Source organism: Protobothrops mucrosquamatus, unplaced genomic scaffold, assembly GCF_001527695.2.
Source record: "Protobothrops mucrosquamatus isolate PMUCROS unplaced genomic scaffold, P.Mucros_1.0 scaffold1099, whole genome shotgun sequence".
In the NCBI taxonomy this organism is placed as follows: Eukaryota; Metazoa; Chordata; class Lepidosauria; order Squamata; family Viperidae; genus Protobothrops; species Protobothrops mucrosquamatus.
Genome location: NW_015387321.1, coordinates 198,295 through 214,897, shown reverse-complemented (window position 1 = coordinate 214,897; position 16,603 = coordinate 198,295). Strand labels below are relative to the sequence as shown.

The 16,603-nt window shown below is 41.3% G+C and overlaps 1 protein-coding gene across 1 annotated transcript in view; it reads right to left on the bottom strand.

Moving 5' to 3' along the window:
* Positions 1–6,629: 6,629 nt before the first annotated feature.
* Positions 6,630–16,603, bottom strand: part of PKNOX2 (PBX/knotted 1 homeobox 2) — a 95,262-nt gene continuing 85,288 nt past the window's right edge. Inside the window, exons 8-10 of the mRNA XM_015820251.1 lie at positions 12,719–12,795; positions 9,592–9,770; positions 6,630–7,343 (exon numbers count right to left, since the gene is read on the bottom strand). Coding sequence (XP_015675737.1) covers positions 7,099–7,343; positions 9,592–9,770; positions 12,719–12,795 — 501 coding nt within the window. The 3' untranslated portion in view covers positions 6,630–7,098. The remainder of the gene's footprint in view (positions 7,344–9,591; positions 9,771–12,718; positions 12,796–16,603) is intronic.

Genomic DNA, 16,603 nt, shown 5'->3' with positions numbered 1-16,603 from the left:
AATCCAACATTTACTCTTGTAGGAAAGCTAGAAAGACAGAGCCTGGGAATCAAGGAAGCTGCTTCACTTCCACCTTGTGTGGAATCTGAGTGAAGAACTTATTGCTCCTACTGGGTACCATGGTCTGTTTGGGTGGACAAGGAGCATCTTCTCATTCCCCCAGCCTTCCAAAGAAGACTGGCATGTCCAAATGTGTGTGTGTGTGTGTGTGTGTGTGTGTGTGAGAGAGAGAGAGAGAGAGAGAGAGAGAGAGACAGAGAGAGAGAGACAGAGAGAGACAGACAGAGAGAGAAGTATCATTATAGGAAGTAACATCCTTCTTAGAGATTAATTCTGTCTCTCAAAATAAGCCCTGAGTAGACATGAGATTGTGTGGCCATCACAGTTTGGACCACAATAGCGACATTGCTTGTATCACCTTTGCTTCAATTAATGCTCCCTTTAACATCGTATATTGATGAAGCTGCAACTTTGATTTTGTTCCAATCCTTCATTGATTTACTCTGTAAATCTTTATCCATTAGTATCTTCTTTGGGGTGATTTGTGTAGATAAACTGTAGAGACAGAGACGGAGAAAGACAAGGGATTTGTCTCCATGCACTTTTTTCATGCACTATTTTCTCTCTCTCTCTCTCTCTCTCTCCCCTCTCTCCCCCTCTCTCTCTGTTTCTCTTTCCTATGTTATCTCTATACCATTTCCTCCAGGAAAATATTGTCCTTGAGTTATCCAGCAACATTCTCAAAGCCCTCTGATTTATCTTACCTTGTTCACAAGAACTCTTTTATCGGAGATCTAAGCTTACTCTTTGTGCTATACAACAAGTAGAGTGGGAAGAGAAAAAAGGTAGCCAAAAGTCAAAACAAAACACAAGCCATGGTTTAGTATCACTGCAGACTACTAACTTTTTTTTGTTTTAGGAAACACAGCAGGATAGTTTGACTAGTTAAGGCAGCGACTCCCAACCTTTTGTATACCCCGTGCCTCTAGAGCGCTTCCAATATATTCTCGCACCCCTTACAAAAGTTCAAAATAATAGCAACACGTTATGTATATACACTATAATTTTGAAAACCCAAGTTTTTGCACCCCCTGGGATATTGTCTCAAACCCCCAGGTGGTGTGAGCACCCCCAGTTGGGAACCTGAGTTAAGAGACCAAGCTGCAGACTGAGCAAGCAGAAGTGACAGTCATTACTAAGCAGTAATGGACCCAAATGAAATACAAATTCAGAATTGTGCTCCTTACTGGAGAGAAAACTGTGTTGCATTATTTAGCTTTCTGAGATGAGAAAAATGATGGTTTGCTATTTGTGTTTTATTGTCTTCTTGATTCCAACCTTGCTTCCCTGCTGCTCTAGTATTATCAAATGAAGCTGTATGCCTGTTGTTGCACAAGGTTATATCCATTTATTGATGCATCTTTAAACAACAACAAAAAAAAATTCTGAAGAGGCCAGCCGAAGAGCTTCTATGCATATTCATGCTGGCTTCCAAACAGCAGATATGCAAATGAGCAGGCTAATTTTTAATGAGTCCTAGCTGAAGATCCCAAAGGAAGCTGTACACTAAGCTTTCGCTACCTCTCCTGCCAGCCCCCAGGAAAAGATTTGACAAAATTTATGGCATCGTAAAACAAAGCTGTAATGAAGTACTGCATGCATCCTGCTATGGTTGACCTTTCTTAGGGCACTCTGTGAAGTGCACCTGGTAGGGCCTTTTCATTATGGGAAGCGACATCCTTCTTAGAGATTAATTCTGCCTCTGCCTCTGAAAATAAGCTGGGAGTAGGCATAAGACTTTGTGTCCATCACAGTTTGGATCACAATAGTGCCATGCTTGTACCACCTTCCTTGCTTCAATTAATGCTCCCTTTAACACTGTATACTGATGAAGCTACATCTTCAATTTTGGTCCAGTCTTTCCTTGATGTACTCTGTAAATGTGTATCTGTTTGTGTCTTCTTTGGGGTGATTTGTCCAGGTAGACTGTAGCTTTAGCTATTATGTCTGGCTCTGACCTTGATGCTGGCATATGCCTATTCCTAAGGCTCTATACAAGGCTATGCTCTAAACAGTGGTGAGATTTTGTGTACTCAACAATGCAACAATAGGGCTACTCAATGAAGACTCTCAATCATCCCGGCAAAGGTTTCTAAAGGTTGAATCACGGCAACTGGACCAATTTTTTGGCTCATCTAAGATGTTTCGCTGCTCATCCAAGCAGCTTCATCAGTCAGAGCAAGTTAGTTAGGCAGAGAGTTGTTAAAAGGTACCAATTCTTGCCACACCAACCTTAAGGGTTTCCTCCTCAAAATGTGTTGCAATATGTCAACGAAGACTCTCAGTCATCCAGGCAAAGGTGTCTAAAGGTTGAATCATGGCAACCGGACTAATTTTTTGCTAGTCTGAAACATTTTGCTGCTCATCCAAGCATCTTCATCAGTCAGAGTAAGTTAGTTAGGCAGAGAGTCGTTAGAATGTACCAACTCTTGCCACACCAACTTCAGGGGTTCTCTCCCCCCCCAAAAAAGGTGATGCAATATGTCAATGAAGACTCAATCATCTAGGCAAATGTGTCTAAAGTTAAAAAAAAAAACACCACGGACTAATTTTTTTTTGCTAGTCTGAGACGTTTCGCTACTCATCCAAGCATCTTCCTCAGTCAGAGCAAGTTAGTTAGGCAAAGAGTGTCAGAATGTACATAGGGCTAGTTGGTGCAAAGTATATTGAGGCAGTCTATGTCAAGGAGTGTACAGCAGGACAGGCATTTGCATCAGCAGTATCTATGTAACTACTCTTCATCTATAGAGCTCTTAAACTAACAATTAACCCAGTGAGAAGAATGTTTTTATCTAAGAGTATGCTGACCTACAAGCTGCAATTAGATGTCATGGTTACTCTGGGCTTAGCATGATGAGAATCAGCTTGAGCAGAGAGTGGGCATACATGCCCACACTTTTGTGTTTGCTCTTCTAATATGGCTGCAACGCAAGGAGAAGATGGGAAACTTTTATTTCCAGGTTTAACTGCAAGAATTAACTCATTGTGGCTATGATCCTTCAGTTGTGTTTGGCAGTTGTCTTTTTTCAAACCACGGTTAAGATTAACCCAGTTATGAGCGTGTTGTTGTTCAAAAAATAAATAAGACAATCACAACAAGGAGAGCAGGGTAGCAGGAAAGGAAATGCTGGGTTTGCATAGATTCATTTCTATAAAGTGAACATAACTGAAGATGGGTAATGCCTTCTGAGACCTTTAAGAATGGAGAACCTCTTTAGATACGACCATCTGGCTGAGATACAGCTGAGATACAACACCAGGGAGAGAATTCATGGCAGTGGATTTAGACTCTCCGTGTCTGTTATTCCTAAACCTTTTTAATAAGAACATGGGAAAAAATGCAAGGAAATACAACTGGAAAACCTCATCTGGTAGCACTTTATCATAAATGGACATGAATTAATACTAAATTACAATGAATTTTCTATGAAATTACATATTACATTCATGCCATATCAGGATCCATAATGGAAGGGGGGGGGCTTGGCTTATGCCCACTGATACTCCAATACATTCTCAAGGATTTTTTTGTCGATTCAACCCTTAATGTAAAGTGATTGATTTAAAAAGCTCTCAACTTTTTAAAACATGGGGGAGGGTCCAACCGTGGCAAGCTTAAGACCTGTGGACTTCAACTCCCAGAATTCCTCATCCATCCATCCATCCATCCTGGCTGAGGAATTCTGGGAGTTGAAGTCCACAAGTCTGAAAGTTGCTAGGGTTGGACACGTCTGCTTTAAAAAGTCAAAAGAAGGAGTAGATGATAAATGTGCTTTGTGAGCAAAGAGAAAGGAATTTTTAGAACTGACCCTTGGACCTGTTGTTGGATAGTAAAATGGGCAAAAACTTTCATCTTGGAAGTTCATAATTTGGGGGGGTGGGGGCTGCAGTATAGGAAAGTGTATGAACCATTGGACAAGTTTTGGCCAGCAAGGAAGACAAACCCCTAGAGGGCAAAACTTTCTGCCCCACTTATTACAGCATCAGAAAAAAGGAATCAGATTGTTCGAAAACACACAGGTCATAAATAAAATTATTGGTGCCTTAGTTTTCTGTCGAAAACATTGTCAGCATTCCCCTCCACCCCTTGGGTGGGAAAATTACATTCATGTCAGGAAAATGGAGTTACAGTGTGTATTTCCTAAGCCAGAGTCCCACAGATTGTAGCTCATAGGTCGGTAGAGATCTCGCTCCCTTTCATTTTTTGCACATTGGAGACATTTTCCTGAGCACCACGCACAAAATGAAATCAACAAACTGCCTCCGAGGGGATGTTTGAAGGAAGAGAGATTGAGCGAGAGGTTTCGGTCTGCCTAAGACGATGCTTCACCTAAGACGGTGCTGAGTTGGCAAATACTGAACATTCATCGCACACATTGCCTTTATTCCTTATTAGGACATTGGCCCCCATTTCCTTTTTGCCCTTTCTTATCTCATGATACAAAGATCTGCCAGAAGTCACAACGGTGCCCAGCCTACTCTCAAAATGCCAAGCCTTCACGGCTGCAGAACAAAGGGGGGACCTTGATCATTTTGAAGGGGTTCCACATCTAACCTACCAGAGGAAACTGCACTCTGGATGCATGTTCCAACTGTAACAGAGACATGCTTACAAAAATAGCAATAGCAAGAGCATTTAGACTTATATACCGCCCCACAGTGCTTTACAGCACTCTCTGAGCAGTTTACAGAGTCAGCATATTGTCCACCACCCAACAACCTGGGCGCTTATTTTACTGACCTCAGAAGAATGGAAAGCCGAGTCAATTTTGAACCAGCCAGGATCGAACTTCTGGCAGTGGGCAGAGTTAGCCTGCAATGCTGCATTCAAACCACTGTGCCCCCCATGCCATTTTTTTTTTTGGTCTATTAGAAGCATCATTTCTCTGGCAGGTAATTGTCCATGCCTTCCTGGCAAAAAACATACAGCATCCATGTGGTTTTTGTGTGTGTGTGTGTTGCAGAAGCAATAAGGAATAGCTTCATGCACAGATTCCTTTGTGGGGTATATTTAGAGCTGCACCTGTGGTCTGAGGTGATGTGGACATCGTTTGTCTTCACTCAACTGACTGAGCCTTTTATAGTGATATTTCTAGGGCTGTCCTTCGGCATGAAAACATCTGTTTCTTGAACCGGTGGCTTTTTAAAGGGAGAAAACTGCATTACACACACACAAAAGCATTCTTAAGGCCAGTGTTTATGGTAGAGCTGCCAGATGGAAATTGCTTGAAAACATTCCCACAAAAGGAAGAGTTCGGGGTCAACAATTCCCAATATTGATGGATACTACAGTCATTTTTTTTAAAAAAAAATATGCCTGCAGCCAGATGGAAAGCATCACCTGATTCTCCCCTGGGTTTCCTGCTAAGCTCTTACTTATACTATCTGATTTGTTTTACTTTAAAAAAATAAATAAACGAGGAACAGGCGTGATGCAAAGCGAAGCCACCAGCAATGTTTGTATTTCTAAGTACGCTTGTGGGCCCTTTAGCATTCTTAGCACATGATGGGCGGCTGCTACTCAGTGTCTTGTTTGGAAGGATGCCTGACTTTCAAAGATAAATGTAAATGGGATATTGTAGACACCATCTCTCTTAGGATGAGGGTGGCAGATGGCATTCTGGTCAATCAGTGTTTCACAAAAGGTGATGCCCCTTCTGTGTCAGAGATCTTCTGACACTCTGTCTGTAGGGAGCTTGTCCACCATGTTCTCAAGAGGGTTCCTTCCTTAATTTCAAAATCCCCAATGGCTCACAGCTTGAAAAATGTTGGGGGACCCCATATCTACTTTTCACGCCCTGTGGTAGGCAATGAATTCACTGTAGTGGGATAATGCCCACAAGGAGATTTAAATCAGCCTCTGCTTGTAGGCTTAACCTATGATTAGTAGTGATTGCTAGTGGGGAACGTTATTACGAATCCCATTCCTAAATGTCTGTAATATGCTGTTTCATATGAGAGTTTGTGGGCTAGAGAGCAACATAAAGGGATGAGAGCAGTTCCGGGGAAATGAGATTGTGAAAATATGATTTCTTGCACCCCATTGGATAGCTGTTCTGCTTATCTCTGTTTGAATTCTCTCTGCCACGGATCCCTTTCTGCTTTGCAAATGTTAGAATTTGGAACATGCTTATATTCAACCAATGAAATCTGCATTGGCGAGCCTCTAAACATTCTTTCTGGTTAGCTAATATCACACGCTGTACCAAGGCAACAACTTGGGATATTAAAACGTCATGACGTTCCACTCAGAAAGCAAACACGATGCTTCTCTAAAAAGGATTCTGGCCACAGGGTGTTACCTATTTGTCACACTGATTGCAAAGCACAGACCTATGGCTTGGGGCTTCACCTGAGTCCGTATGCCTTCTTGTAGCTGCAAAACTCACAAGACACCCACTTGCAAAGGGCACTCAACTCTCAACTTTGCTGAATTTCTGCCCATTTGTAAATGTTTGGTTTTCCCTCCCCCCTACCTACATTTCTATAAATCATTCCCTTCTAGTTTTTCTTTTCCTTTTGTAAAAACGGTCAATCTTTTTTTCTTCTTCTTCTTCTTCTTCTTCTTCTTCTTGGCATCTATAAATCTCTCATAAAAGCAGTGAAAATGAAAACAGCCGTGCCTCTGAACCGCATGTCACCAAAAAAAAGGCATTGAATTAGAACTTCCATAAAACATTCAGTCATACAGAAAACAGCTTACTCTAAAAACACTTTTGTTGTCGTGGTTATCAAAAACAAAGGCGGGGGAGAGTGGGGAAGAAACTAGTCACAATATGTGCCTTGTAAACGTGTGTCCTTCACTTAAATAACCAGCTTGGAACCCTTGGCAGATGTTCAGTGGGCTTCCACATCCATTCTTGCAACTGAATGCAGGTCAAGTAGGACATCCAGAAAGGGTTCTATTGTTGAATCTGAATCATATTGTTAAAGGGAAGTGCTCAGGCGCTCTCAGGCGCTCTCAGGCGCTCTCTACAATTTTGCAAGCAGGTTCAACCGTTTTCCACTCGGTGACTGTTCCACCATTGCTATAATCCACTACTCGAGTGAGTCACTCTGCTCCAAGCCAAGGTCACTAACATTAGTTGTCTGGAGCTCCTCAGCATCCTCTTCCAGTTCCTCCTCCTCCTCTTCTTCTTCCTCTTCCTCCTCTTCTATTTCATCTTCATCCTCCTCTTCTGTCCCATCTAGTGAGTCATCGTGACCCGCCATCATGGCTTGCTGCATAGCAATAGTGGCGTTATCTGAGGAGAGAGTTTGGAGGTTGTCCATATTGATGGAGCCTAGAAGGAAAGGCAAAGAGTTGATAGGATAAGCACTGGAACGATGCTGTTGGATATGACTTCGGGGCAAACATCCCAGAACCCACTGAGAAGTAAGGTCCCAATTGCAGGGGGGTTGATTTATGTGTTAAGTTTAACAAAAATAAAGTAAAAGAGATAATACACAAAGCGAAGCAAAATCTTTTGCCTCTAAAGCAGGGATAGGCCACCTTGGCTCTGTTATGACTCGTGGACGTCAACTCCCAGAATTCCTGAGCCAGCATGGCTCAGCTTAGAAACCTCTCCCTTTCCCCTCAGCATGGCTGGCTCAGGAATTCTGGGAGTTGAAGTCCACGAGTCATAAAAGAGCCAAGGTTGCCTACCCCTGCTCCAAAGAGTCATCTTCCACCTCTATGAGAGAGATACTTGACCGCCTACTATCAGGTGCAGGTAGTCTTGACTTATGACCAAAATTGAGCCCAAAATTTCTGATGCTGAACATGACACTGGGTAAGGTGACTTTTGCCCCATCTTATGACTCTTCTTGCCACAGTTGTTAAGGGAATCACCAAAGTTGCTAAGTTAGTAACCTGGTTTTTAAGTGAATCTGACTTCTCCATTGACTTTGCTTGTCGGAAGATTGCAAAAGGGGATCATGTGACCCTGGGACACTGCATAACCATCATAAGTACAAGTCAGTTGCCAAGTATCTGAAGTTTGATCATGTGATCATGGGGATGTTGCAACCGTTGAAAGTGTGAAAAACAGTCATAACTCATTTTTTTCCCCAAAGCAGTTGTAACTTCAAATGGTCAATAAACAAACTGTTGTAAGTTACCTCTACTGTAATTAAGAAGTTGTTGTGTACATAGAATCAGAGAGAGAAAAAGCCCCCGTTGAGCTTTTTTCTGCAAAGCGGGCTATGACCATGTCAAAGCCACCCATCCATCCAGATCTAAATTCGGTTAAGTTCTGCAGCCAGAAGTGCAAGTGCTATTTGCTTACTTCGTATCCTGCAATAATATGCTGATCAGAGAGTCCTTATTGAGAAGCTTAACAAAATGGTCATCCAGCGGTACCTTAGGGCTGCAAGAAGTTCACTGCGTAATTTAATGTGTGTGTAAGACCAATCCTTTCTCCAGGGTATTACATGGAGAACGGAATGCTTTACAGAGTTCAACTTTCAATTATCTTTTTGGAAGGTTCTTTTTGGTGTGGTGTCTCAGTGGTTAAGATTCTTTGCTTGTCGGCTGGAAAGCCAGCAACCCTGGTTCAAGACCCGAGCGCCACGGGACGGGGTGAGCTCCCATCCCACGGGACGGGGTGAGCTCCCAGCTCCTGCCAATCTAGCAGTTTGAAAGCATGCAAATGTGAATAGATAAATAGGCACCACTTCGGTGGGAAGGCAACAGTGCTGCATGATGTCATGCTGGCCACATGACCGGGGAAATGTCTTCAGACAGTGCTGGCTTAATGGCCTTGAAATGGGGATGAGCACCACCCCCTATAGCAGTGGTGGTGAACCTATGGCACGGGTGCCAGAGGCGACACTCAGAGCCCTCTCTGTGGGCACGCGCACCGTCGCCCCAGTCCTAGGCCTTCAGCTGGGTTTATAAAACCTTTTCGCTTTAGGCTTCCGCCACCGTGTGCAAAAAAAAAAAAGGGTTCAATCAGTCAATTTCAACTTCTCGCGGGAAAAAAAAGATCTTGCAAAGTTGGAATTGATTGATTGAACTTTTTAGTCCCACCCAGTCTGCCGTTACCACCGCAGCCACGCCCAGCCAATGGGCCACACCCAGCCAATGGGCCACACCCACCCGGCACTCGACGATGCATAAGTGGGTTTTGGGTTGCAGTTTGGGCACTCAGTCTCTAAAAGGTTCGCCATCACTGCCCTATAGGTTGGCAACAACTAGTGGAGTCAAATCCACAGGGACTCCATTCAAGTGAATCCAGAGGCTTAAGTTGTCCATCAATAGTCAATAACTAGATAGCAGACTGAATCTGCTCACTTATCTTTTCTCTCCCCCATTGAGTTGCACTGGGTCTCTTTATTGGTATTTATGTTATTCTAGTCCAGGTTGTGGTCCAATTCAAGGCTAAGATTATTCCAAATCTGAGAATATCTGGAACTCCAGTCTGTCGCTATCTAGACAGAATTGCCAACTGGTTTGGCTTTTGAAGTCCCAGCCTCAACACATGTAACAGACGGAGATTAGACCTCAATTAGAAAGAGACACAAACGTCGCTTTGATCCAGTGATTCTTACCATCAGGGTTAGTCCCGGGGTTGACTCCTTGCTGCTGCAGAACCCCAGCTGCAATGGAGTTGGGCCAGAATCTCTGGGTTGGCCGGTGCTGGGATTTGATTTTCTTGGCTTTGGGGGCTGGATCTGGATTGCTAGCATCAAGCATAGGTTGTAAGATACGTCGCCGGGCATTGATGAACCTTCCCAGAAAGAAGATGGCATATTAAAATCAAATGTTAACTGCTGCATTTATTTGTTTATTCATTTTATATGCTACCCATCTCTTGGTATGAGGCCACACTGAGTGGCTTCTCCATTCCTTTATTCTCTTGAGCACCAAGGGCTTTTATTGTTTAAGAAAGGCAGTATGGCAAGCTTATATTTAAGAGAAAATGAGACAAACATTCATATTAAACTGAACTCAAAAAGTAAATTTCAAGATAATTTCATCTGATTCTTCTTGCTTGACGGGAGCAATAGATGTGGCTTATATACCAAATCAAATTATTCCTATTCCTGTTTATGTAAGTCATCCTTGTTTAGCAACCACTGTTGGGACTGGCAATCTGGTCATTAAGTGAAGAAGTCGCTTCTGAAGTCGAAGAAGTTGAAAACTGCAACTGCGCTTATGATCTGACTTCAGCTTTTCTCTGCTTTGCAGACTTACAAAATTCGTAAATGCAAGGATCGGTTGTAAATTATGACTGTCGTTATTGCGAACAGTTGCTAAGCAAGGCAGTCGCTAAATGAAGACTACCTTGGGTATTTATCCACCTATCTCAACACTATTTACTTTGATGGGCTCCTGAGTTTTTCTGACGATGGGATTATCTTCTCAAGCTGTGCACAGGACTTTTATGTTTTCATTTTCATCTAGAAGAGCTCTTTAAGGAAAAGCAGATATAAATACAGTGAGTACAATCAACCAGTGGAACAGCTTGCCCCCAGAAATCGTGGGCGCTCCACCACTGGAGATTTTTAAGAGGAGACTGGACATTCCCCTGTCTGAGATGGTATAGGTTCTCCTGCTTGAGCAGGGGGCTGGACTAGAAGACCTCCAAGATCCCTTCTATTCTATTCTATTCTATTCTATTCTATTCTATTCTATTCTATTCTATTCTATTCTATTCTATTCTATTCTCCATTCAATATTCTATTCTATTCTATTCTATTCTATTCTATTCTATTCTATTCTATTCTATTCTATTCTATTCTATATACTACAAGTTTCTATAAGCACTATTTTCAGTGCTGCTCATTGCTGATTATAAGTAACCGGCAGAGGGTGCTATTGAATTAATGTAGATCTGGAATGTAAGGAATTTGCCGCTCACAAAGAGCTGATTTTTCCTCCTCAGAAGAAAACAAATCTGTCTTGCAAATGTCCATAAATACCAGCGTAAGCCAACAGATGCCACAAATATCAGCCAATACAAAGGAAGCATTTACAGTCGCGTAAAAAAAGAAACTTTACCCCACAAGCCTCTGCATGTCTAACCACAAGTAAATCCTAATATTAATGCAAAGCTTGAAACATCATCATTTAAAAATCAGATTTATGCAAGGGTCTTTCGAAGGATTAAAATATTCAGTACTACTCAGATAATCAGACCTGCCCTTCAAATTAGGTTTTGTCCAGACAGAAATGACTACAAGTTTGCTTACTTTTGATTGTCAAATCCACACAAAGCGGCTGGAATCTTACAGGCAATTCTGATCATATCTAAATTTTATCCTGACTAGAATTGCCACATGTCACGGCCTCCGGAATCCAGTATTTTTACAGAAAGAGATTAAAAAATAAAAATAAACTAAAGGTCATGGTACTTTAATCTTATTGATATAACTGGGGATGTTGAGTTTTTCCTTCACATTTTTAAAACTATAACAAAAACCAGAGTGTAGGGTTCTTGTGAAGCCCTTGGACTGCAAGGCAATCAAACCGGTCAGTCCTAGAGGAGATCAACCCTGACTGCTCTTTAGAAGGCCAAATCCTGAAGTTGAAACTCAAATACTTTGGCCACCTAATGAGAAGGAAGGACTCACTGGAGAAGAGCTTGATGCTGGGAAAGATTGAGGGCAATAGAAGAAGGGGACGACAGAGAATGAGGTGCCTGGATGGAGTCACTGAAGCAGTAGGCTTGAGCTTAAATGGACTCCAGAAGATGGTAGAGGACAGGAAGGCCTGGAGGAACATTGTCCATGGGGTTGCGATGGGTCGGACACGACTTAGTAACTAACAACAACAACAAGGGTTCTTGGTACTCTGTGAACGTGGTGGTTTTCTTGCAGATGTTTCATTACCCAACAAGGTAACATCAGCACCTTACTACTGATGTTACCTAGTTGGGTCATGAAACATCTGCAAGAAAACCACCAAGCTCGGAGAGCTTCAAGGACCCCACAGTTCAACCCTAAGCCACAGATATTCACTTCCGTCAAAAGCCAGAATGAAGATTGAAGTTTTTCATAAAGGCCTCTGGACTAATTTAAAGCTCAATAAATAAATTAGACTGAAATATTTGTTGAGACCTCTAAGGGGCTCAAACCTTTCCAAGGAGCTTGAGAGGGGGATAACAGCTTTCAAAAAGGGAAAACAAAAGAAATATCAGTCAGGAAATGGGTGGTCCCCATCCATTTTGGCTTCAGATACCACCCAATGGTTTTAGTCCCGTTATTCATGGCCTTTTAAACAGTTTTTTTCTGAGGGAACCGCAAACTCTGAAAGAAAAAAGGGATGTTTTAAAGCCATCTGATTTGACATCATTTTCAAGGCACTTCAAAAAGACAAGTGGACATTGGCCAGACTTTGCAGAGGGACATTTTTTTAATGGAAAAGAAGTCTAAACCAAGTCCATTTCAAAGAGGACAGTAGAAGGGACATCCCGTGAACCTTAGAAGCATCAGCAGTCTGTCCCCATCAGCAGACAGATCTGAGATGAATTCTGAAGTTCTGCTACTTTAATGGTAGGCGTGATTTATAGATCTGCATAGATTTAAATAAGCCAATAAACTTGTGATACTGATCCATACTTTGGATGCTACATAAGGGATCAGCCAAATAAAGAAAGCAGTTCTGTCTTGGGCAGGCAACACACTTTTGCATATGATTATTACACTTGAGGGGGGGAAAGTGACCTTTACTTACCAGTTGTTGACCTGCAACAGTGTGAGATTTGTCTGTGCTGCTATTTGTCTCTTCTCATCCTCTGTTGGATAGGGGTGCTGGAGAAGGCAAAAGACCATGATTATCCCACATGTGATTTGTTTAGTTCCGTTACATCAAATGGTGGGAAGACTTCAGATTCATCTATCCTAGTGGCCTTATGTCACGTTTCAAGTTCCACACCAGGCGCCACCTAAGACGCCAAACACGAGACCTCAAGGCTGCACGTCGTACTCGGAGCCTCTGGGAAAGGTGCTGGCAGATGGTTATTTTCAATTTGATTGTAGGTGGAAAGTGAGCTGCTGTGGTGGCCTAGTGGGGAAGACACTCACCTCCCACTTGGAAGGTTGAGAGTTCGATCCTAGGCCGTGGCAGATGTTTCTCTCCTAGGGTGCAAAGAAAACATATCTGCTGCGAAGTCCCACATGGCGTCAGGAAGGGCATCCGTTCAGTAAATGCTCAGCTCCATCCAGTCACCCCGACTCTACCCCGTATTAAGGGATTTACAGAGTTGTAAAAAGGGAGTTATTGTAGGTGGAAATTACTAAATAAATGGCAAGGAGTCATATGAACTTTATTTAGCCATTTTACCTAAGCTTACATATAAATGAGATCAAGTATAATTTTGTCCAGGTTCTATTTTGGCTCCTAAAAACTTATATATCCTTCTTCTGATGCTTTTAGGTGTTACCAAATATCCTACACAATAAAAACTTAAAATGTGAGGCCTCCTACATCTTTCGAATCTAAATATTGGTTCATCCAATGCAGCATCATGCAGTCATCCTTGGAGATGACTAGATGTGACTAGGAACATCACAGTATCTAATGTAAGATGACAGTAATTCACTCCTGGTCTTATTCCTCCCTTTTGTTATTTTTGTCCTATGCTCTTCATTATTTCTGTTGTCAGACTGACTTGGCCAACAGAGGTCAATGGACCTAATACATCAATACAAGGAAGTTAAACGATTGCCTGAAAAATTTCAGAAAAAAATAATTTATAAAGGAAGTGTGAGACAGCTAAATAGAGAAGAAATATCAAGAATCTTAACAGAGACTTCTGAGTCCTGAATTGGGAGATGTTTGCTCAAACCGGGCCTTCAAATGAAATCCTCCCCATGTGAGGATTTTTATTTTTTTTAAAAATAGGAATTTTTTATTTTTATTTTTATTTAAAATAGGAATGCTTTAAAACTTTATCTGAAATTTTGTTGGTTGTTTTTAGGGCATTTCTTATGCTACTAGACCAGTTCATTGCCAAAATGAGAAGCAGGTAGAAACCATCTTTTCTATGGTCAAAGAGTAGCTTTTAACCTGTTATGGTACATAGTGTGAATGATGAAAAGGACACAAAAGTCTGATCCTGGGTTTCCCCATAAACAGATCTCACCTATAAAAGCCTTGGATACTTTCCTAATAGCTTCATTTACCTTGCTACAATAAATTCACTTATCCACGCTTTGACATCTTTGGAAGCCTGTCCTTGCAGAGCTGATGAGCTGACCCCCATTTTATTTCCGTTTCATAATCATCCAGTATGGCTGCATCTGATCCAAAGACTCATGGCTGGATATCAGTTTGCACCGAAACATTTCAAGGTGCTTGTCTGACACTTGAACCACACAGTCATACTATTTTTATGAGCCTTCTTCTGGTGGCAGTCATTGCAATCATACTGCTGAATGCTGCTGAAGCTGTGCCAAAAATTAAGGTATGACTTCCTACCATTTGGAGGCAGTGCAAGCATAAAAATAGGATCAAGCCAATTAAACACAAACCTTCTCGTATGCCTTCACGATCTCGTATAGATCTGAAATAATTTTGCTGTTTAGCGTCTTCACTGTATCCATTGATACTCGTCTTTTCTCCCATATTAAGTGTGATCCTCATTATCAGAAGATTGCACACATGTGTTTTGCTTTGTTTTTTTTAAAAGAAGTACTGCACAATTAGACATATTCCATCTAAAATTGTCCAATATTTGGCATGGCCATATAGGTATTCCTCGGCTTACAACTGCAATTGAGCCCAACATTTCTGTTGCTAAGCAAAATATTTGTTAATTTTATCCCATTTTACAGTCTTTCTTGACACAATTGTTAAGTGAATCACTGCGGTTATGAAGTTAAGAACACGGTTGTGAAGTGAATCCTGCTTCCCCATTGACTTTGCTTGTTGTAAGGTTGTAAAAAGGTGATCACGTGACTCCCGGGGACACTGCAACTGTCATAAATGCATGTCAGTTGCCAAGAGTCCAAATTTTGATCATGTGATCATGAGGATGCTGTAGCGATTCCAAGTGTGAAAAGCAATCATAAGTCACTTTTTTCAGTGGTATGGAACAGTCACTAAACAAATGGTTGTAAGTTGAGAACTACCTGTATTGATATTCTCTTTTAGCTCTACGAGGTAGATCCGATCCGGAAGCTGATTCCACAGAGTGATTAGAACTATAGTTTATTGAAATAGGTCAACAAACAGAATTATACAGGTCTGTCCATGTCTTTCTTCTCTTCCTATCCTCTTATACCGCCGGGAGGTGGCAGGGAGGTGAGTCTAAATCTCTTGGGAAGCCTCACTGTCCTCTTTTGGACTTAACACATGTTGTTTTTTTTTGTGCACCTGGTGTTTCCTTAATGACCTCTAGGTTTCTTAACCAAAGTCAATCTTCTTGTCTCCTTCCATATGTGGTTCTAGTTAGTTGTGTTCAAACTGCGAAATGCATTAAAGAGAAAACTGTATTCAAGCTTTGATCCAATAAATCTGTGCAATTGTGGTACTGCATTGTTGTTGCCTATGATCCTTCTCATCTTTCCTACTACCTTCTCTTATTGGTATCTTATGATTTTATTTCTTTGTTGTTTGTGTGTACACGGAGATCTTATGCTTGGAGACAAATTCTTTGCGTGTCCAGTCGCACTTGGCCAAGAAGGAATAAAAAAAATTTCTTGTCTTTTGTGGTGATCATGCTCAGTCTTGAGAAGAGGGATGGAAGTTATTCTATATTTTCCCCTCCCAAGAAGTTGTAGTCTGGCTTTGCATTAACTATTTTTTTTTAACTTAGATGTCACCAGTGGCCAATAACCAACCACCGCAATGCAAACTTATAAAAAGATTCTCATGTAATTAAAGTTGTCCTGATTTAACATTCCCAGGAGAAATAATAGCTTCTAAGCTAAAATCTATAGCAAATGATCCAGGAGGAATTTTGCCTCCCCAAGATGCTTATCTAATGGTTATTTCTATTTTAGCAGTGGTGGAGAAGGAAGTTCATTTTAAGTCACTGCACACAATGAAGTCAAGCTATTGTAGTAAATTCGGGGTTTGTGCACTTGAGAACTGGAAAATTCAAGAAACAATTAGAAGTTTATTTAGAATTGTTTCACGAAGTGTGTTACATTTATGTAGAAAAGGATCGTCAAGATGTAAGAAGGACAGTGCTTCCTTAAAACAATGTCCTATAAGTTTTGGGAGAAAGTAGTGGATCATTTAAACCTAACTTTGAGACAAAAGTTAACATTTTCAGAGGATAATATTCTCTTGAATTACATATCTGAATTACATTCTCCCACATCTGACAATGGGAAAATGTAAATGGATTCTTTGTGCCTTCACTATAGGTAAAAGACTAATATTGCAGCATTGGAAAAATAAATGGATGATCCCATTTCCTCCAACTTGTAAGTTGGAGACACTTACAAACAGATTGCCTGTAGATGCAAAACTTTGCATGGATAAATATAATGAAATATGGGACATTTACACAAAATACAGTAGGTTAAAAACAGTTATATAAGTGTATTAGAATCGATTACATACACACACACACACACACTAACATACACAGAGGCACAGACATTAGAT